The following is a 23,276-nucleotide window of genomic DNA, read 5'->3' as shown; positions in this document are numbered from 1 at the left end:
AATTACAGACTTATGTGATTTAGACATGTAAATTTTCCATTTTTATCTTTTAAATGGACAATAAATGAATTGAATTGAATTGAATTGATTTTCTGTTTAAAAATGGCATGACGTGAACACTCCTCTTAAGACCAACCCGACCAACAATAGAGGCCACTCGGGTTGGGACACACCATTTTGGGAAGCCTGCCCTTTAAGACATTTATCAGCAGTTATCCTATAATTGGTTCCATAAAAGAGCGAAGGTCACACTGCCTGAGATATTTCAAGCATAATCATTACTAAATGTGACCGGCTCCACAAAAAAAGGTATTATGTTGCAAAAAAGTGAAATGGAGTTATTTACATGGTTGGAAAGCCCACAACGTAAGCTTTCATTTGGTATATAGCAGAGCTCCATAGCCCCTCCCGTTCTGGACATATGACGTATTTGCATATTAATTACTTCCTTGGAGTTCAAATTACACAACTGAGAAAACAGGCTTTGAAATAACTGGCTTTCTTGTAGAACATTAGAGTGATGCACACAAAATGGTTGTTTTTTCCACTTTGTTCATCAAAATCAACATTTCTGTGAAAGAAACCTGAAACTGTAGGTATTAAAGATGACATTCATGACATAAAATGAAAATTACATTTTGACAAAATTTCACCCTCTCAATGTTGAGCAGGCCATTACACAATAATGCTAAGGGCGACTTAATACCCTATTTTGTAGAGCTGGTCACACATTTAATCTGTCGGCCGACAAAAGCATTGTCATAAACATTTCCATATTTTGGACTGTGAAATTCGGTGAATAAATGGCAGAGGACGATCTTTTACTGTGGCGTATTTTGGTGCAGTCTCTAGACAGCAAACTTGTAGTTCCAGAAAGCAGTGTGGCTAACAGGTGGTACTTCATTTAACCTTGAAGTGTGCTCAAATTTGTATCCTTGTGGAGACACGCACACAATAGGGAACAAAACATTGTAAAGGTCTCCACAAGGCAATTTCTATAGATGAATAGGTCTCCACAAGGTTTTCACGAAATAGATATATGGATTTTACTCAAAAACTAGGAATTTCCAAGGTGGGTTGATGTGTCGCAAATGGAAGAGTTTTAGAAAAGGGATATTAAGTCCGAATTTCAGCCAAGGAAATTAATTCTGGTTAAAATAAGAGCATTTCGAAACTTCACTTTCAAAATTGAAAACTTTACTACACGATAACAAAGAAATGTCTCCACAAGGATACAAATTTGAGAGTGGGTGATTATCTCAGTGGTGAAGCAGGGAAGGGAGCTTTGTTTACTTAAGGACTTCCCACTGAGGTCCAAAATGTTGTGTGAAACTAGCCACTTTCTTAACCCCTCGCGTACGGGAAGCGGTCATGGCCGCGGCCGCTAATCCTCACTGGAATGCAGTTGCCAGGTGGGTCATTCTATAAATTTGGGGTCCACTTTTTTTCCCGTCCCTGTTACATCTGACATCTATGATTGTATAATTCTGATGCACTCCTTAATGCAGTCATCCTCCAAGAGTAATAGCAAACTACCTACCCAACAAATAAGCAATCATTTGAAGTCACTTTTAATGATGCTTGAATGGCAAATTACAAAGTACCAAGGTAACAGGGACGGGAAAAATGTCACACTTTGGACCCCAAATTTATAGAATGACCCAGCTGTGGTATGCCGTGGCACACTGCTAGTGGGTAGTTCTACAGCTGCTGCTTTTGTGCAGTCCCGCTACCACACAAAGGCTGTGCAGTCATGTGGGTCACTTGCTGTATGTATGGAGGAATGTCCCCATTACACCCCGTCCTTAAGGGGTTATGAGGGCCGTTTTCGTCATGGGAGCACAAAGGCCATTAAACTCGCTTATATCAGGCAGTGATTTTTGCGTGCCTCTGCTGTTAAGGTTCCTTTTCCTTGGCAGACAACGAAATACAATGTAATATGTCACAACACAATGTAATACAGGTGGTAATGGGTTTTAAACATCTTTGCTTAAAGGGAATATACATCATTTGCTTTTGCTGTAATTTTCAGAAATGGATGGAATTGGGGGGTTGGAAATATATAGCAAATATAGTTACACTGACTTTTTTGAGGTTTTGGGTTCGAAAATGCTATAAAAACCAAGAAAAACAATCATTTTCCTGTAGTCTGGTTCCCTGACTCCATATACGAAGAAACAGAGCAGTTTACATACATTGGGGAATTGTAAAGTCAGGGAACCAGTCTAGCTGGCTCGTACCCGTTCATAGGTTTGTAATCGATTGCAAACAAGTGCGATTGTCAATTGGGGCCAGTATTTGAAAAAAGCCAGTTTTTTCCAACGCTCATCGGCCGATCAGCGTTGGAAATTGATACAAAAATACCACTTTTCTTGAAAATGACAGTATACCAGGTGCCATGATTTTACAGGATGCTTTACACTGTCATTCACTAACAGTCCAGCAAGGTATTTCAAAATGATTTGGTAGTTTTATTTTTTGATATTTGCAAATGTTGTATTTTCCCTTTAAGACTTACGATGACAGAAAGACTCACCGTTAAGATCCACCCACTGGTTGCAGTCGTAGTGGTACGCCATCAGCGTGTTGGAGATGTTCTGGGTTGGGGTCCCGCCCCCGATGACTACCATGTAATTGGACGTGGTGACAGCGGCGTGGAAGATATGGGGAAGTGGCTGGAAGGGTCGGAAAAAGAATTTTTAAATAATTGAAGCTGATTTTTTTTTTTAACGTCATCTTTTAACCCTAACCCACCTCACTCCTCCAAATTCCTCCTGGCGGTTTTGGAGGATTCTAGAGGATTGAGGACGAATGGTGATTGAATCAAATGAGGATTCTGGAGGATTGAGGATGAATGGTGATTGAAGCACATGAGGATTTTGGAGGATTGAGGATGAATGGTGATTGAAGCACAAGAGGATTTTGGAGGATTGAGGATGAATGCATTTTGAGGCAGGACTGTCTGATGATTTTGAAGGATTTGGCGTTGGTTAACCTTCATTTAAACACGAGTGCAAAGTTTTGGGATGAGGAGGATTTTGGAGGATTGAGGATGAATGCATTTTGAGGCAGGACTGTCTGACAATTTTGAAAAATTTAGGCGGAGTTGCAAAATTTTGGAAAATTATGGAGGATTTTGGAGGATTGAGGATGGTTGTAAGCAACAAGGGCCTAGGGGGTTAGGGTTAAGGATAAACTTCAATCAGTGCACTGCTTTCCATGGAGGCCCTCAAGTTTATAATGAGAACTATGAGACCCATTATGTAGCACCTTTATAAGGATTTACAAGGTGCAGCGGCGCATACTGCAGCCACTGCCAGAAACACCGGGGCAAACCCCTTCTCTTAGCAATAAGTGTAACCGGGTTCATTAACGTGCATTACACAACACACGGGACCTACGGCTTTGCGTCCCATCCGAAGGACGAAGCAATAATGGTCAAGTGCCTTGCTCAAGAGCACAAGCACCATGTTCCCACGGTCAGGATTCGAAACCCATGTACCACGGCACACGATTCAAACACCGTAACCATTGGACCACAGCACCCCATAAAATTTCTCTCAGGCAATTCCAGGACTCTCTCGGAACTTCCCCGGACTTTTCAAAATATGCGAGGCGAATTTCTCTCAGGCAATTCCTGAACTCTCTCAGAGCTTCCCCAGAACTTTTCAAAATATGCGAGGCGTTCTGGCAAAATGAGACAGAACTGGGCAGAGATCAAATTCAGGGTTTGCTGGGATTAGGAAAGAGAAATACTTTCTCCTTGCAATACTGTTTGTTGCACTCGAATAAGCCTTTTCGGAGTTCCAACTGCGCGCATTCGTAACCTGTGACAACGCACATTGTTTGTCTCAAATGCCCTTTGACAGTACCCACAATGCAAAAACAGCCTTTTTGTAAAGTCAGTGGCACGATGTTGTCAAAGGCCATTTGAGACAAACAATGCGCGTTGTCACAGATTACGAATGCGCAGTTGGAACTCCGAAAAGGCTTATAGGACATTCTGTTGACAAGTTATGGCTGTTCAAGTTTGCATTCATCGACATGTACAGAAACTATATTGAGAAAAGGGACAACAAAGTTTCAAGTTTGTATTTGTGAAAATGAAAGATGCCAATTACATTCCCTTAAATAATTTTAATTCCACAATTTTTATACTCTTTCTTTAAAACATGTGAAGTAGGCATTTCAATGATTATCACTATCAATAAAGCTGAAAATCCCCCAAAAAATCACCCCCATTTGTTTTTCCCCCATTTTTCTCTACTACGGCCTGTGCCCTTTTCTGTCTCATTTTTGCCAGAATGCATCACATATAGGTTCTAAATTTCCCTCAGCACAAATTCTGAGTTTACCTAATTGTTTGCAAGAGAAAATGTCATCGATGCTATTGTCTACTTTTCTGTTGAAATGTGCAATAAAAAAAGTGATGAAACAAATTCCAACAAACATGCACTTTGATTTGTGAGTGAAGGTAAGGCTGTTTTATCAAGATTTGTCACCCAAATAAAGTTCTGTATGTTGACTTTAATAGGAATTTCTGGGATTTGTTATAAGTGCACCACATTTTGGTACCCCAATTAAGTGCCAGATTTCTGGATATTAGGATTCCAATACAAGATTTGTTCAGGTATTAATAGTGGTAACATTTAACTTAATGTATCTGAAGCTTTTCAAAAAAGAGGGTTGTTAATGCATTTAAGGAAGCCTTGGGAAAGAGTACATATGTATGAGCTCAGGTGTCCAGTCTAATGCAGTTCCCCCCCCCCCCCTCTGCCAATGAAGATAAGCCCCACCCACAATGCAGCAAGTCGCTCTTACCTGGTTCCCGGGCTCGGCAAGCAGAAGATTCCATCTTCTGACCGAGTTTCTGTAGTCCAGAGAGTACAGTCTGTCCGAGACAAAGACGCTGTCCAGGTGAAAGAGGTAACCGCCATAGACATACAGGGCCTTGGTGGTGGAGTGCCAGACCGTGCTGTGGCCAAACAGACCTGGCAGAAAAAAAAATTCAAATCATGCAACTTGTATAATCTGGGCCTTAGTGCATGGCTCTGCTAAGTTGCAAAAAGATTAATGCATGTAAATTCCATGGGTTTTGTAACGTGGAAATCAGAGGTCACCAGAAACTTGGATAAACATAATGGTACCAGTGAAGGTTATCATGCACATACCAGTGGGAGGGGGTCCAGTTGTTTGAACAGCCAGCCACGCATTGTCGGCAACGCTGAATTCCAGCACCTTGTCTTGGAGACCGTTGGTCGGCGAGTAGCCGCCAATCGTCACCAAGGTTTCATCCTTGACCACAACAAAGGAATGGCCTGCCAGTGCTACAGGAAAAACGGCTGGAATCTGCAAGAAAAACAGTTAAGAAAATCTTTCCATTTCTTGTAAATATTTCCCTCGGCAGAGAAAATGCCATTAATCCCACAACTACTACCAAATCCCACCCCTGCCACTATATTCCAATGCTGTTACTATATCCCAACACTGCCACTAAATTCGATGACTGTCACCATATCTCATCGCCGTCACCGAATCCCACCGCTGCCACCAAATCCCACTGCTGCCACCATTTCCAGCTAACAGGGAACATATATCTCGATGAATGAAAAGCATTGCTGTTTACCTGGGACCAGTTCTCGCTGACAGTGTGAAAGTACCACACGTCCTGCATGACTGTCGTATCATTCATTCCTCCAGAAATCATCACGTAGGATGAGGAGAATGTCGCCGCATGGTAGCGTCTGGGAGCTGGGTGGGCAGAGCTGCCCGAAAAGTGTTGCTTCCACTTCTTTGTAGCGAGGTCATAGCTACACAGATAATACAAAATACAAATTGACTATCAGCATTCAAGTTAATTACTAGCCAAGCTTATACCTAACTAAAAACTGCTCCAGGATAGTTATAATTTACTTCTTAGGATGCATGGTGGGCAAGTGAAATTAACTAAGCAAGGGTTAGTACAGTCAATTTTATAGTTCAAATCCTTACAATAGTCTATAGTCTTTAGGCCTTCTTGTACCCGTGAGTTGCACACTATAACCATTGTGCTGTGGAAAACTGGTTTTGTTAAAACCCCTTCCATCTGCTAGTGCCATCCAAATCAAATCTTTTGAAATTTGTACAAGGGTGATTTATTTAAACTTACCTCCAAACATCATTTAGGTGCCCGTGGGTGTGGGAGTAGCCGCCAAACAACCACAGCACATTGGCCTCGCTGGCCACAAGTGTGTGGCCCATCCGGCCGCAGGGCACGGCCCCGACCGTGGAACTGGCGTCAGGATCCAGCCGAGCCTCGTCCGCCAGGAGGGTCCAAATGCCTTGCTTGAGCCCAGCCAGAGGGGAGGTGGGGAATTGGCAGGCCTCGCCGCCAAAACCTGCGCTGCAGTTGCACACGCCCATGGCCTTCAAATCAGAAAATCAGTTCAATACAATGTAAACTTTGTGAAATGTTCTGTTAAAGCTATAGTCCATCATTTGCAGCCATCCGAAAAGTAACTGGTGTAATTACTGTTGAAAAACAAACTTGGTTGAAAGATACTAAGGGAACTAAACTCACTGTGAAATTATTCTTTCTGGGAAGCTGTCATTTTGAAGTAATCAACGAAAGAAGGCATTTCCAACGGTGATTCTTAAGAAGCACCGTAGGAAAATTTAAATTAGTAGTTCGTTTTGTTATTCAGCGCAGCGCGCACAAGTATTGGAACGACGCACACGCGCGCGCGGTTGTTATAATTCGTCAGATCAGTGCGCGATGCCGCGTATAGCTGCAATTCTAAACAATTCAACATGATTCAGTAACTTTTGATTTGAAATTGAGATCTTAGAATGCTGCTTTTCTCGGAATGTACAGCTGAAGCTTGGCTGAAACTTCATCAGGTTAGTTGCTCAGTATCCTTCATTAGATTTGAACACTTTTGTTGCTTCAAACGAACAAAATGCACTAATTACAAATGATGGACTATAGCTTTAAAAAACAAACTCTTCTGGGTAGTTGATGAAAGTAGGTATTATTTTAAATATAGTAACAATATAGATCATTTCCCTTTTATAATTACAGTTTAATTTTTGGGAAAAAAAGAGACTATGTCTTGGCAACATGCACCCACAATTTGCAAAACAAGTGGTTTTGGCAATATGAAGACAGAGGACAACCTCTTCATTTTGCACATCAGAAATTGAAGAATTGATGATAAAGTCTTGTATTTGTCACAAAATCCACATTCATAATTGACAGACTTGAGAATTGTCTCATTGAATGTGAGTATTTTTCAATTTTGAAAAAGGTTTGGTTGAGAAACTTGTAGTTCATATACACAGATTCTACTACACAACTAGTCATTTCAGTGTACACGAATGGAAACATGTCATAACAAGAGTTTTCAGTATGTGCTGCCATTCACACTTACAGACAAAAAATCTTAAATAGTACATTTTACACAAAGTTCCAATGAGGAAAAGACAAAGCCACAAGGAGATTTCTGTAAGTAGATATGTCTTAAGGCCAAAAAAAATAATAGTTCTGCTTCCGCTTTCCCTACCTACCCTATTTTGACAGCCCCTACCTTAATTTTTTTATGGGAAAAATGAGAAGAAAAATAACGCCCAAAACCATTAATTTCTACCTTTTATCCTTGACTACACGCAGACGCCTCCATATGAACATACACAAAAAAAATTGGCAAAAAAAATACTTCCCTACCTACCTACCCCGTTTTCAAATGCCATGTAATCGGAAGCAGAACAATTTTTTTTTTGGCCTAAGGTCTGATTTAAAGGCTCTTGAGGGCTGATTTGAAGGCTCCTAACCCTAACCCCCTAAAGGGTCTTTGGGAGGTCAATGACCAAATACCACTGAATACCACATGTGTTGTGCACACTTGTATGGAAAGAAATGCATACTACAGGTTGCTACTCAGTAGTATTTTGTAGCTTTAGGAGCGGCTAGGGTTAAGGGCTGCTTTGAAGGCTCTTAAGGTATTAACAAGGATAAAATACCAACTACAATTATACGGCCGGAACACATATTCCTACCTCGTCACAGATCCCTTGACCGTCCGCCTGACTGCAGTTACCCGGACAAGCCTCCTCCTCGCAGTTCGGTCCCCGGTAGCCGCTGATGCAGCGACAGGTTCCCAGGATGCACTCCCGGTTGCCGTGGCAACCGCCGGGGCAGCGGTTGACGCTGTAGCTGGCCACGAAGCCTGGGGAGTCCGTGCTGCCGGTGTGGTTGGCCTGGTAGACGACGGTCATGATGCCTGAATTCAAAGTTTCAGTGTAAGAAATACATTTCCAGCAACAGTACTCCCACTACAGTTGCAAAGGCTGTTCGGTTGGATTCTTGAAGGCATTGCTAGCGTACACCTGGTAATGTTGTAACACTCTTACTTTATGTTACAAGAGAAGCTTGTAAATAATTTGTCATATTGCATGCATTATACGTGACCCAGTCTAACGTTCTTATTGTTTCGGTTTGCGCTAACACCATGTGGTAATAACTATTGTTGCTCAGTAGATTTTTAGTTCTGATAAGAACTTGACCTGCATATTATCAACTTTCGCTAAGTGGTTTTTTAATTTTGATAAGAAATTGTCCTGCTTGTTATCAACTTTCGCTAAGTAGTTTTAGGTTCTGATCAGAACAGTCCTGCTTAGTTCTAAGAGAACTTGTCTTTTGTCTCAATTTTTCGACTAGCCTGCTCTACTCATCGTCAGGAGACTGCAGCTATTATTACCACATGGTGTGTGGTAGTTATTACCACAAGGTGTGTGGTAGTTATTACATGGTGTGTGGTAGTTATTACCACAAGGTGTGTGGTAGTTATTACCACAAGGTGTGTGGTAGTTATTACCACATGGTGTGTGGTAGTTATTACCACAAGGTGTGTGGTAGTTATTACCACATGGTGTGTGGTAGTTATTACCACATGGTGTGTGGTAGTTATTACCACATGGTGTGTGGTAGTTATGACCACATGGTGTGTGGTAGTTATGACCACATGCATGTTACCGCAATCCCAAACGATACTGATACTCTAACATGCAAAGCCTAAAATCTTATATCTAAAGGGCCTGTCACATTACATGCGATCTCATAGGAGACCTTACGGCAACCAAAAATATTTCATAAATTTAACAATCGCAGTGAGTTCGCAAGAAAATGACAACTTTCTGTCTCAAAGAAGCTCAAGCTACGCTCATATTGTGCTCTTCCCACGCTTACGATGCGCTCAACTCGCTCTCTATGCGCCCCAGTCAAGCTCAATTACTCGATCTAGTCGCTGCCGCTGCGCTGTCACTGTGCTTCATTACGGCACCCTGGCCAGAGCGCAGAGGTGTTGCGATTGTTTTGAGCATGTTCAAAGACCTTGGCGCTCATCGGAGACCATTAAGACCCTCTGGCGCCCATCTGGCGACCTATGTAGTTGTCGCTGCGATCTAGTAGTTGTTTTTGCGCCCCAGCTATTTTTCAAGGAGGCAGTGAAAGCGCATATAAGATTGCAGACAGTTTGACAGGGCCTTAACTTTCTTGTTACAGGAAATTTTGACTGTTGTATCTAAATGCTAATAGGCAAGGCGTTGTGTCAGATGTAAACATTTTTTCAACATTATTTCCTCAACTTTAAGACACTGTAATGGTTTCGGTGACCTTTGAAATACTGTAAGTCAACAATACAAAACACTAAATTCTGGCATTTGCAGGAAAAAAATGCCCCTGAAAAGTTTGAATTCTGGAACTTACCGGAGTGGGCCACGGCTGTGACACGTTCCAGGGGATCTTGACCACAGAAGGCCCCCAGGTCTGCCCCGGCCAGCTCAGGGTGCGACGAGGACAAATAGGATGGTATTCCATCGTATACGTACATGTAGTCTCTCTGCAAAGAGTCATAGGAAAAATAGGAAATTTAAACAAAATCCATCAATTTAAAAAAAGTCTTGATGGTATGTAGTGATGAAATTTGTGTTATAGGGAAGTCTTTTGTTGAATAATCAGCACTTGTGATCAGAGCTAGTAGTTCCTACTCAAACTTGCTCTATCATCACTGTGAATCAGGGCTAACTCACCCCACAGAGCGCCTCAATGCCTTCAACGGTCAAGCTGATAGTTGGTGGGTCAGTCATGGCCGCCGTGTGGGTCAAGTTGTCGCCAGCGGTCAGCACCCACAGGCAGTAGGCCTCGGAGAGGGTCACTCCATCCCCCTGGCCTGAGCCCAAGGCTGCGGATTCCACGTTGGTCAGCAGCATCCGGCCGCTGCACTCGCGGGAGCAGTGCTGGGCAAATCTGTCAGGCAAAACCCACAAAATGTCTTAGTTAAAGATTCACCTAGAAAAGTACATTTCTTGCTAATTTTTTTTCAGCAATAAAAACGTTATTCACTTTTGAATGAGATACCTACTAGAATTTAAAATGTCAAAAATCTGCAAAATATCACTACATCATTATTTCAATGTGCACATTTACATTTTAGAGTTTAGAAACCTACCAAGTTTCAGTTCAATCAAATTTGGTGTTCTCAAGATATTGGACTTTGGAAAATGTACCTTTCAAGTTGATATCAAATGAGACATGATGATTCTGACTTGAGAACATGACTGATTGTTTTTGATATGCAAATATTTTCCATGCTAAGTATTTCTGTAAAAATTCTGCAACAAATCATTATCATTACTTCAATGTGCACTTTTACATGTTAGAGTTTATAAACCTACAAAGTTTCAGTTCAATCAAATTTGTTGTTCTCAAGATATTAGACTTTGGAAAATGTACCTTTTACGTTATTGTCAAATAATGATTGTCAACGAGATACTAGATCAAGACCAGCTCTGTACCGGCCAAGGGGCAAAAGTGCCCGCCAAGGATCATACCGGCCGTAAAGTGGCTGGCCGGTTAACCCATTCCTTACCATGGGCGACTTAGTCGACAAGAAGTACCCCCCTGCTGGTTCCCATGGGCGACTTTAGTCGACCAGGAAACCACACACAGAACACCCTCAACACAGATGTATTCACTACTTTTCAGAAAGGCGGCATGTTGATATGTTTGGCCGTCCATACATCAACCAAATACCAGCTGAAAGAGTGTTTTCGGATCGTTCTAATGGTGTAGTTTATTCATAGTGTTGACATTACAAAAAAATGAGAAAAGTGCTTCAGAAGTATCCACGCACAAATTGAGGTATGGAGTGCCATTTGGTCATGTGGTGAAATAGCTTGCAGTTTGATAAATGGAACCAGATGAACAAACAGGCATAACTTTCTTATATTTACACATATGGACTTCATTTTTACAGAGTAAGGTTCAAGGAACAAACTTTACACACAACACCTATTATTTAAATCACTCCTTGGCAGTGAAAATCTGGGTTGAAAAAAGTGAGTTTTGGACTTGTGGTCATTTTGTTCATGCTCTAGTGATTTCCGCATGACTGAGCAAACAATTTGGTCCTGGGGAGAACCAAGTCAATAAACAATGTGGTAATGAAAGGGTTAAGCAACCGGCTGGTGATGGAAGCTGAGCCTTACCTTGGGTCATGATAGAATCCCGTCACGCATTCCTCGCAGTGGTCGCCCTTCGTGTTCTCGGTGCAGTAGCAGATCCCCGTTTCGTTGTGACAGCTGCCCAGGGTCGCGTCGCCGTGCCCGTTGCACTGGCACTCCCGGCAGCCCTGGGATTGGTCGGTGGCGTTGCCGTAGCTACCAGGTCGGCACAGCTCGCAGAACTGGCCCATGGTCCAGTCTGAAATAGAAAAGTAAGAGACAAAAATCAGGCAATACGTCCAAACCAAAGCTTCTCAGTCGCTGCAAAGAGTTTTGGTGTTGTCTCTAACCCTCCTAATATTAAACAGTCACAGACAGTCCAAATTTCCATCCACTTCCCCTGCTATACTTTTAACACAGGCTAGTCACTAGCCCCATAAATGTGGCCAATTTACTGGACTACCGCCGTAAATAAAGGCCACACTTCCACCATGTACAAAAACATGTCGAACTTTGTCAAATTTTGATTTTCACAATTAGGCTTAGTTTGTAGTTTATTTTTGCTTTAGAAGCATACTCACCCTCTTTATAGGCTAATCAGAAAGTGCTGCCTTTTTCAGATGTCTATTTTTCGTGAAATTTCAATATCGTTTGCACATGTTTGCGTATCAAATATTCAACATAAAAATTTCACGAAAATAGATATCTGAAAGAGGCAGCACTTTCTGATTAGCCTATAAAGAGGGTGAGTAAATGTGAAAAATAAACTACAAACTAGGCCTAAATGTCGAAAAAACATGTCGAACTTTGTCAAATTTTGATTTTCACATTTAGGCTTAGTTTGTAGTTTATTTTTGCTTTAGAAGCATACTCACCCTCTTTATAGGCTAATCAGAAAGTGCTGCCTTTTTCAGATGTCTGTTTTTCGTGAAATTTCCATATTCGTTTGCACATGTTTGCGTATCAAATTTTCAACATGAAATTTCACGAAAATTAGATATCTGAAAGAGGCAGCACTTTCTGATTAGCCTATAAAGAGGGTGAGTATGCTTCTCAATCAAAAATAAACTACAAACTAAGCCTAAATATGAGAATCAAAATTTGACAAAGTTCGACGTGTTTTTGTACATGGTGGAAGTGTGGCCTTGATTTACGGAGGCAGTCCGGTAAATTGGCCACATTTATGTGGCTAGCTAGTCACCAACAGTCAGATCATATGTCAAGCAAGCACTGTGACTAGTCAAATTTAGTCAACAGACCATGAACAGACAAAGCAGGCAAGTTGTGGGCACAGCGCTGCTTATCAAACACCCATAATCAAAGCAAAGCTAATACATAGACAGTCACAGCCAGTCAATCCTGCTTTATGTAGGCTGGGAGCTCTTAACTGTTGAAAACAGTCACTTGATTGATTTTGACTGAAAGGACAACTTGGCACAGAATGTATTTTTACATAGGAGGATTAAAGATCTACTGCCCATGCTTTTGTAGAGATTCATCCCAAAAAGTAGATTTCATTTTAAATTGCTATTTTTCTATCAATTTTTCTGTTATTCACTTCTGATTGAGACATAAATGACAAAAACCACATGTTTTTAAACTCCATGTGGCTAAATATGATTTAGTTCTCACAGGGTAGACTGGTTCCTGCCCCCTTTTGGTATTCATGGAATTACATGGCGACCAGAAACCAGTCTACTCAGTCCACCAGTCTACTAGAAGACAGAAAATCAGCTTTTAAATAAAATACTCCAAGTTTCGAATTCATTGGGAGAAAACAATTGGATTTGTCGAAAAGCACATAGGATGGAGACTGCATGTAACATGCCAAATGAGAATTGAAATAGAATAACATTCTTACGTTGGCATTCGTCGCAGATGCCAATCCCCGTTTCGCAGGTGCTGTGGAAATTACACTCGCAGTCCGTGCTGCAGTTTTCCCCATTCCACCCGACGTCGCAGATGCACGTGTAGTCTGGCGCCCCACTGCAGCGGCCGTGGATGCACTCATGGTAACACCTAATACACACAAAGCAAGGTAGGATACCAGTCAGTTTCTCAAGAATGTTTTCATTTTTGGTAAACAAACAGGCCACTAAATAAAATTAATCAACTTTCAGATGCAATTTGGAGATTCATTTTCACAGTGTGTTTTTGCATCCAGTAAATCTACCAGTGCTGTAAATCTAACAGTCCTGATTTGAGGTGCGCTCACACCCCCACACCATCGCACACCTAAAAGAAGTGTGAATTATCGCACGCCTGAATCCCTCTGCACCGCACACTTCGACATACATTTACAGCATAACTATACTTCTGTGAGCTCTTGAAATGGCTTTACTGTTAACCAAAGTGAATATTAAAAAAAAAAAAAATATTAGATTGTTCAGTCCCGGTTTGGACCACTGAATCACACGCCTAGAAAAATCACACGCCTAGAAAAATCCAGGTGTGCCTTTTTCCACACGCCTGTGATTTTCAAATCAGAAGGACTGATCTAACAGTGCGATACCCTTTAGTTAATTTTTTGATTAGTTACATTTTATAGCTTCACAGTATCTAAAACAACTTGATGGAAAATTTGTAACCTTCCTTAAAACCCTAACCCTCCAGGGTATTTTGGCTAGAAACCCTGCCAAACGCAGCAACATATGTCTAAGCGACAAGCCTGCCCAGAGTCAACCTCGACCCCAGGGTGTCAAGCAGTACGCGCCCATCACTACCTGCTCTCTCACCCTGGTATTGGATCATTTGCATGTGCAAGATTTTTGAACACGTATGCAAATGAGGAATAGTCTGGTGCCTGCTTGTGCGTTACATTTGCGTTTGTTTTTGTATGCGGTGTCTGGGGTAAAAGCAGAGTCAATTCGTCGCAGCGCGAGCATGGCGTGAGTTACGAAAAACACGATTTATTTAATTAAATTGTTACGATCTTACCGAGACAACATGTAGTATCACATTTCATATTAACATGAACAAATTGGGAAGGAAATGAGTATTTTCGAGAAGGCGTGGACGAATAATCGCGAAAACACGTACTGCACGTTGTGAATAACAACACCAAGTACACGACAAAAATCCATTTCTAGCCAATTGCCGTATCGAATCAGGATGCAGGAAGGAAGTTTCCTATCCAGGGTTTACTATTGGAAACTAGGTTGGAAATAAAGTAAGCACTGGGGACGAGGTTGGCCCAGAGTAGCGAGATCCATCAGGTCAAAAGTCTCAAGGCCGAACTGCCTCAGAGTCTGTGGTCACCGAATGCAGCCGGATACAACTGTGGCATTGCTCAAAGGGACTAGCTCTCATTGTTTCAGAGCTGGTCATTTACGCACTGGTGCCGATAGCTGAATGCATGAAAGTGCACCAGGCTTTTCCAGCTGATGCACTGTGTTACATCTGCCAGGGTTAGGGCTAATAGACACAAGAGTATCCACCCAAAAATTCTTGAGCTAGAAAAAAATCCACTCATAAATCTATTTCGAACATAAAGACGGTCGCACTTGCTGACAATAATGTCAATACAAACATTCTGAAAAGGTAAGTGTACATCTAATTGGTTAGTTAAACTTCTGTTACATGTATAAGTTCAATTACGCATTGACACAAAATAATTCCGTAACAGAGAAGGGGGAATGAGCAAGCCAACATATGGTAATCCTTAAAACTCTTATTTGTTTATTAGGCCAACTCACGTTTTGACGCATTCGTCTCTTCCGTTCCCCTCAAATCCCCGGTTGCAGGTGCACTCGTATGAGTCAAACGTGTTGGCGCAGGTAGCGTTGGCGTGGCAGTCGTCCAATTCCAGCATACACTCCTCCACGTCCGGGCAGATCCGGTACGACCAATCGGCCGGCTCGCTCTCCGAGATGTTATACTGCGCAGCCACGAGGGCGCTACAGGACTGGGCCGAGTCTGGGCTGCCAAAGTTACCCTCTTGACAACTGAAAAGGAAATTAGGATGGGAAGCCATGGTTACTTTGTTAAATGTTTAGTGGAGGAACAGTTGAAAAAAAACAGTTAGCCAACACCTAACAAAGGCTGTTGCATGTTCCAGTATGTGTGTACATGTACTACATACACCCCGAGGACAGACAGACAGACAGAGAACAACAGACTCTTTGTTGTCCTCGAGCATTCGTCTTCTGTTGAAAAACAGTCCTGCATCGTGAGTGTGTGTGCTTTGTCTATGGGAGAGTGTTATATTGCAGGGGGAAACACAAAGCATTGTCCTGGAGAGTAAAGTAAAACACAACTGTGTGCGTTGCTTACAGATGAGGCTTGTCGCTGTACACTTAAGAATAATAAGTATTTGTTTATTCTATTTTAGACTGGATGGAATATTTGAATATTCAAAATGCGCTGATACAAAAAGGACTCCCTGTTATCAGATACTGTTGCTAATCCCCTGCACTTATATGTCAATATCAGCTGTGTGACAGCACATGTGGCTTGATTACACTAAGTGTTAGGGATTATAAAGCCACTGTTTGGACAAAGGAATAAGATATATCAGAGGGCTGGCCAGTTTACAGTTAGATTGACTGTTTTCTCTCAGAAGTTTCTAATGGAGGTTGCTCGCAATGGGAACTGGCCAGTACTCACTTTCCCAGAGTTGGGTTGTCCCTGTTACCACACCAGCCGCACTTGAAATCTGCCAGGCAGCTCTTGCAGTCCGTGTGAGCTGCGCACGATGGACAGGCCTTGTTCCTGCAACAAAGAAAGCATTCATAAAATAGATTACTTTGGACTGAATTCTTTTCATGGACAGCAGAACGCTATGGTTTAGTGGTTACGGTGTTTGACTCATGTACGATGGTGCGCGGGTTCGAACCCTGCCAGGAACATGGTGATTGTGTCCTTAGGCAAGATACTGAACTACAATTGCCTCTCTCCACCCAGGAGAATAAATGGGTACCTGTGAGGGTCGAGGACCGATTGAGCGCTGATATCGGCTGCCGCATGGTCCCATGGCCTGATGAACGGGGTAATAATTGTAAAGCGCTTTGAAATTGTTGATACAATGGAAAGTGCTATATAAGCGCAATTATTATTATAACCTCAGTCCTCTTCCCCTGCCATGCCTTTTACACAGGCTAGTCACCAACAGTCAGATCATATTTCAAGCAAGCACTGTGACTAGTCTAATTCGGTCAGCAGACAAAAGCAGGCCAGTAGGCACAGCAGTGTTGTAGTCGAGTACATTTTTCCGAGTACCAAGTACTGTTGAGTACTTAGGTTACCGAGCACGAATACTTCCCGAGTACAAGCTCAGGTCTCTGAGTACGAGTACTTGTACTTCCGAGTACAAGCTCAGGTTTCCGAGTACGAGTACTGGTACTTCCGAGTACAAGCTCAGGTCTCCGAGTACGAGTACTTGTACTTCTGAGTACAAGCTCAGGTTTCAGAGTACGAGTACTGGTACTTCCGAGTACAAGCTCAGGTCTCTGAGTACGAGTACTTGTACTTCAGAGTACAAGCTCAGCTTTCCGAGTACGAGTACTGGTACTTCCGAGTACAAGCTCAGGTCTCCGAGTACGAGTACTTGTACTTCCGAGTACAAGCTCAGGTCTCTGAGTACGAGTACTTGTACTTCCGAGTACAAGCTCAGGTCTCTGAGTACGAGTACTTGTACTTCCGAGTACAAGCTCAGGTCTCCGAGTACGAGTTCTTGTACTTCCGAGTACAAGCTCAGATTTCCGAGTACGAGTATTCAAGTACTTGTATTCCCAGTATGAGTACGAGTACGAGTACTTCTATTTCCGAATACGGCCATACGGCAAATGGTTCATTGTGCGTAATTGGCCCAGGCCCAGTCAGACCCACTCATGGCTAGCAGTTAAATGTGTTTGTCCGGACGTGCACAGAGGAAAATCAGGAAACTTCGATTTCTCCGCAAGCCAAGCAACCATTTCCAACTGAAAGTATCAATAACAAAATAAGGCCGTGGTAAGTCAAGCTATACCATTTTTTTTCCCCGAGTACTGCTCTTCGAGTACGAGTACTTTGATGATCGAGTACAATTTCGACATGTTAAGTACGAGTACTTTGCTGCCTGAGTACGAGTACCACCATTTCGAGTACGAGTACTTTGACTTTTGAGTACAAGTACGAGTACGAGTATTCTAAAAAAAGTACTCAAGTAGTACTCGAGTACAAGTACTACAACACTGAGGCACAGCTGACTTATCAATCACCTGCAGTCAAAGCATAGCTGTATCAAGTTACATAAACAGTCACAGCCAGTCAATCCTGCTTCATGCAGGCTGGGAGCTCTTAACTGTTGAAAACAGTCACTTGATTTATTTGACTGAAAGGACAACTTTGCACAGAATATATGTTTGCATAGGAAGGTTCATCTGAGCAGAATAAAATTAAATAATGTGCACATCTTGACAAAAAAAAAGGTTAACTTACAAATCAAACCAGTTTGGGCACTGGCCATAGGTGAATGATGTTACGTATGTCCCAAACGTGAAACATGACTTGGTCTCCTCACACCACGCACACTCCTTTGTGCGCTTGGAACAGTCCGAGCAGTTAGTGTATCTGCACAGATGAAGGGACAAACTATTGTTGAAACAAGGGGTGTTTCCTACATCATTGTTTTAAGAAATCTTAACATAGCTATTTGTTTGGTGTTTGGTAAATGTCTGGTTGACTATGTTTCAACTTTGATTTGTGATTGACAAAAACAGAAGAAAAAAAATGATTGGGTGACAAAAGTATTTTCGTCAAATTTGAAATGTTTCCAGATAGGAAAAAGGTTCTGTTTTTCAAGGGCCTTCATGGTTATTTTCATTTACATAATTTGCAAAAATCTCCAGACACTTAAATTTTTCATTTTTTTTTCAATTCCTCTAAACAGTTATTTCCATATTGCAAAGAACATTCAGGGAACTGTACAGAAGGTCAATTTACAAACTATGTTTGAAAAAATACAACATTAATAATTATGTAAGAGTCTTATGTCGTACTCGTGGCAGTTGAGAGTGCACTGATTCGGGTCCTTGATGCTGGTGAGAAAGCGCCCTCGCCTGGTGCACCTGACATCATCTCCCGAAATAAGCCACTCGCACAAAGGATTCTGGGAGGAAAAAAAAAAAAACGCATATTTACTTTGTAATCTACAACATACATTGTATAAAACTTTATTACATTGTATAAAACTTTATTACATTGTATTTACTCCCCGATATTCATAAGCCCATACACTCTAGGAGCAGTTAAGCACAGTACAGGTTATCTTTACAACTTTCTAATTCAAACATTTGATAATTTGTTTTACACGGATGTGTTATAACGGGCCGAAGCGAGCCTAGTAAAGCTATTTCCAGAGTTCATTTTTATATAGTTGACTCCACATAACTATTCATCGTCTTTTCCTGTATATAGTTTACATGGTGAGTAAAAAAAAAAAGGAAACCACAATTGGCAGGACTATATTCTTAATGAAGTTCTGCATGTACCGGTAGCACTTTCAAAATCTAGGATATGAAAGCCCAATTAATAAGCTTTCTTTTAGGCACCCCCAAAAAAGTCTCCGCGCGCGCGTCGCCGTAGCCATGCGCATCGGCAAAATGAAAAAGTTTTTTTTTCAATAAAAGATGAAGTCTCAAAACGGCCAAACTCACTGGTTTGACTGGAATCGTGCTGCTGCGCAATTTTAACGTGTTTTTAGATTGGGTTATGGTTGAGAATAATCTTTATGTGGCCTCTCTGGACTCCCATATATTTGCACTAAGTTTTGTCGGGCACCATTTGCAGTCATCAGCCGACATTTGAAGCAAAAAAATCAGGTAAATAAAACACTGTTTGGGCAAGCTCCATACCAGAAACCGGAGACTTTTTTTTGGCCTTAGTACATGAATCATTCAAATCACAAATCACAATGTACTTTTTAAGTTCTGGAATTATAAACACAACCACCGTTTTAAAGTTTTGTCTGCGGACCATAAAAAACTGTGTCAACGTACCTCGGTGCACGACAAGCAGTCCACGTACAGCTTACAGTCCAGACACTGGTCCCACTGCGTGATCAGGTGGTGCATGATGGCGCCGGTAGCCGTGCCGCAGTGGTCCTCCGCTGCAGTGGTCTTACTGCGCAGTTCGCAGGTCTCGCTGGCCGGGCACCAGCCACAGGACGCGTCTGTCAAGCAGCCGGAGCAGGTGACGTAGGAATCGCAGGCGCCGGAATAGTAGGGTTGCAGATACTCCCTTGAGAAGGTCTAGAGTTTTATCCAAATAAATTAAAGGGAAAATACAACATTTGCAAACATCAAAAAATAAAACTACCAAATCATTTTGAAATACCTTGCTGGACTGTTAGTGAATGACAGTGTAAAAGCATCCTATAAAATCATGGCACCTGGTATACTGTCATTTTCAAGAAAAGTGGTATTTTTGTATCAATTTCCAACGCTGGTCGGCCGACCAGCGTTGGAAAACACTGGCTTTTTTTCAAATACTGGCCCCAATTGACCATCGCACTTGTTTGCAATCGATTACACACCTATGAACGGGTACAAGCCAGCTAGACTGGTTCCCTGACCTTAAAATTAACCAATGTATGTTAACTGCTCTGTTTCTTCTTATATGGAGTCAGGGAACCAGACTACAGGAAAATGATTGTTTTCTTGGTTTTTAAAGCATTTTCGAACCCAAAACCTCAAAAAGTCAGTGTAACTATATTTGCTATATATTTCCAACCCCCCAATTCCATCCATTTCTGAAAATTACAACAAAAGCAAATGATGTATATTCCCTTTAACTTAAATTAATTTGTAACCCTTGATTTACACTCGTGCAATATTGTCATAGCTTGTGCCATATATTCTTGTATCCACCTCAAAGCCATCCAATATTATTATGACTATTACCGATAATTGGGTATTAGGGAGACATTCCCATAGACTTGTCCACACATTTTTTTCCAACTTTAATGACCCTTACCCCAATTTTACCTTATCCAACCCCCACAAATTTCGGTATTTTTACTAATTGGACCACGAGCAATCGATCTAGCCTATTTGCGACATCAAAATTGTGCCTCTAAGTGGAATTAAAAAAAGTAAAGTCTGTCCCGAGCCAATGTGGCTCATTAGGCCGGCGTTTATCTCCGGTTTCAGTAGCATGAAACGACTGAGAATATTTCTACTCCCCCTGGATGGGATGCTAGTCCATCGCAGGTTACTCCCCAGCTAATGCCGGTACCCATTTATACTCCTGGGTGGAGAGGGGCAAGTGGGGGTGAAGTGCCTTGCCCAAGGACACAATATATGACCAGCGGCTGGATTCGAACCCCGGACCCTCTGATCATGAGTCACGAACCCTAACCACTAGGCCACACACTCCCCTAGGAATGTGGAATTAGGGAGACATTGAAATGTCTCCCTAATTCGACATGTCTCCCAAAAGTATAACATTTGACGCTAAAGTGTCTCCTAAAGGCTATACTTGTTATTATAATAATAATAAAACCGTTCTTATTAAGCACTATACACACGGAGTCCCAATGCGCTGTACAGAGTAATACATGTAAATAGAACAAGAATTAGTCAAAATTTAGTTTAGCCCAATCGCTTCGAAAGAGAGAGTGGCACTCTGTTACTGTGAACACAGCTTCGTCCCCTTTACTTTTAATTATTAAACAGATTAAATAAACAGAACACTGTCAAAGTGACCCTTAAGTATTAAACAAAGTATAACAATGATTAAGACAAACCAAAAAAAATACTGCAAGTTAAACTTGCGCAATCCACGGGAAACCTTTCTGTCCATGTTACGTACATAGCACTGTGAGCATAAATATCTTGTCAAATTTGTCTGGAAAGTTTCAAATAAATTAAAAGCACAATCCTCAACAATGGGGTGGGAATGTACAAGTAGAAAATAGGACAAACAACTTGATATTATTATCCTGCTTCATTTCCCATGTCATCCTTTTGTACCCCTTTAGTGTGCAAAGGCCCACATGTTAGAGTCATTAGTCATGTTAGTAATACTGAGCAGAGCTCTCCAGAGAACTCGTACATATCTATATTGGAAAGGATTTTTTTGAGATCGGCCTTCTCTCTACAGACCACCTTTCAGGTTTGGTTGAGATTGATGACTGCACTTAAAGTGAACCTAACCAAGAAAGGCACACACACACAGAAGGAATGCGCGATTGCAATATTCCCCTGTTTCGCTTGAAAGCCAGGGGGATAACAGTAACAAAATAAAACTATTTACCTACCTAGATACCTGCCGACCTACCAAGATAATTCTTAGGGCGTTTAATACCATACCCACACATTCATGTACGTTTTTCATGGCCTTACCTGTGACACGAGCCCGAGTGGATGGTTTCCGTTCCACTTCAGATCCATGACGGAATGCACGGCGCTCATCTTGATAACTTGTCGCTCCTCCTGAAGGACGTAGTACGCCGCCGTCTTCGAGTTGACTGGAAAGACGGCCGCGTTGTTGGGGCGTTCGGCTTCCACTAACTGTTCATCATCTAACGCATAGTAGGCCACTCTCTCCTGTGGAGGAAAAAGAAATTGTGACAATACTTTTAACAAATATGTTTTTTTTAGCTTCTTTTTCCTTTATGTCTTTTATTTGCTATTTCAGTAAATATTTCTTGTGGATTAATAGTGAATGTAATGAGTTGTATGTATGTAAATGTTTGATCTTTTAATGTGAAGTTCTAATTGCCGAACAAGAAGTTGAGTTTCATGTATTTACATGATCAGAATAAATAAATTCAATTAAAAATTGAACTGAATTGAACTGAATTAATACATGTAGTGCTTTCATCTTACTATTACTGTTATAAACAAAATTGAAAACTGCTTCAAAATTCCCCATGCACAGATTAAGGAATGGAGAGCAAATTATTCATCATTTGGTGAATGGCTTAACGATTGATCAATATGGCATGACTATTGAAGAGTTTTTACATGATCAGAATAAGTTTTGCACATGTATGGCCTTAATTTTTGTCGTTTGAAAGAGTAAAGTTCAAAGACAACCTGTAAAGAACATTTCCTTGATTGTGAATATCAAAGTTAAAAAAAAATGACATTTAATTTCCAATTTATTTTTCACAGTCTAAAAATTAAAATTGGAAAAATCAAAGTGGTACTGGGGAGACCGAGGTCAATGAACAGAGTGAAATGGATAGCAGTAATAAACAATGAAGAGCAAGAAAGGACGAACGACTTCAGTACTTTTTAATGTACTTTTATAAAATTCGACATTTCCAAAATACAGAACAAAATTTTGAAACCGGCTTGGAATCGGAATATGATTCCAAAGACGGAAAGAAAACGTACAGCATTCTGCGGATTTGCGTCGGTGCTGAGGTACAGCGAGGAAATGGCGTTGGAGCTGCCCATCCAGACGCGCAGTTGCGCGTCCCCGGTAGGCACCGCATCGTTCGGTCGCAGGAAGCCCTTGTACTCCGCGATGTACTCCCCGCCGTTTGTCTTTTCCTCCTGAATGCTGACGTAGTAAAAACTGAAACTCCTGTCTGTCTTTTCGACGATCGTCACCTGAAAAAAAAAAAAAAATTGCATATAATGTTACGTAACTTGGCACGTGATAACGTCACGATGATGTCAATATTCGGCACACATCTTCAGATGCTGGTCTAAGTGTGTGCCGAGTATAAAGTCAATCGGATCGATTTTAGTGCCCAAAGTGCCTTCCACTGTAAAAACGTGTACAAATGCTATGAGGAATGGCTGAAAAAGAAGAAAAAAACCTTTAACGAAAACAAATGCTGTTTCGGCTGTTTGCCGAAACAGCTA

At 41.5% G+C, this 23,276-nt stretch overlaps 1 protein-coding gene across 1 annotated transcript in view; it reads right to left on the bottom strand.

Annotated features, from left to right (window-relative positions):
• The window catches only part of LOC119733067 (multiple epidermal growth factor-like domains protein 8), a 58,992-nt gene that overhangs the window by 11,645 nt on the left and 24,071 nt on the right, over window positions 1–23,276 (bottom strand). The window contains exons 15-31 of the mRNA XM_038206648.1: window positions 22,800–23,018; window positions 21,801–22,004; window positions 19,455–19,706; window positions 18,456–18,565; window positions 17,896–18,027; window positions 16,084–16,188; window positions 15,174–15,422; window positions 13,340–13,497; window positions 11,524–11,737; window positions 10,066–10,282; window positions 9,743–9,875; window positions 8,035–8,258; window positions 6,149–6,405; window positions 5,627–5,810; window positions 5,172–5,349; window positions 4,822–4,991; window positions 2,537–2,675 (exon numbers count right to left, since the gene is read on the bottom strand). Of these exons, the coding sequence (XP_038062576.1) occupies window positions 2,537–2,675; window positions 4,822–4,991; window positions 5,172–5,349; window positions 5,627–5,810; window positions 6,149–6,405; window positions 8,035–8,258; window positions 9,743–9,875; window positions 10,066–10,282; window positions 11,524–11,737; window positions 13,340–13,497; window positions 15,174–15,422; window positions 16,084–16,188; window positions 17,896–18,027; window positions 18,456–18,565; window positions 19,455–19,706; window positions 21,801–22,004; window positions 22,800–23,018 (3,145 nt within the window). The remainder of the gene's footprint in view (window positions 1–2,536; window positions 2,676–4,821; window positions 4,992–5,171; window positions 5,350–5,626; window positions 5,811–6,148; window positions 6,406–8,034; window positions 8,259–9,742; window positions 9,876–10,065; window positions 10,283–11,523; window positions 11,738–13,339; window positions 13,498–15,173; window positions 15,423–16,083; window positions 16,189–17,895; window positions 18,028–18,455; window positions 18,566–19,454; window positions 19,707–21,800; window positions 22,005–22,799; window positions 23,019–23,276) is intronic.

This window comes from Patiria miniata, unplaced genomic scaffold (assembly GCF_015706575.1).
Source record: "Patiria miniata isolate m_02_andy unplaced genomic scaffold, ASM1570657v1 HiC_scaffold_25, whole genome shotgun sequence".
NCBI lineage: Eukaryota > Metazoa > Echinodermata > Asteroidea > Valvatida > Asterinidae > Patiria > Patiria miniata.
The sequence above is the reverse complement of the archived record's forward strand: the minus strand, read 5'-3'. Positions and strand labels throughout refer to the sequence as shown.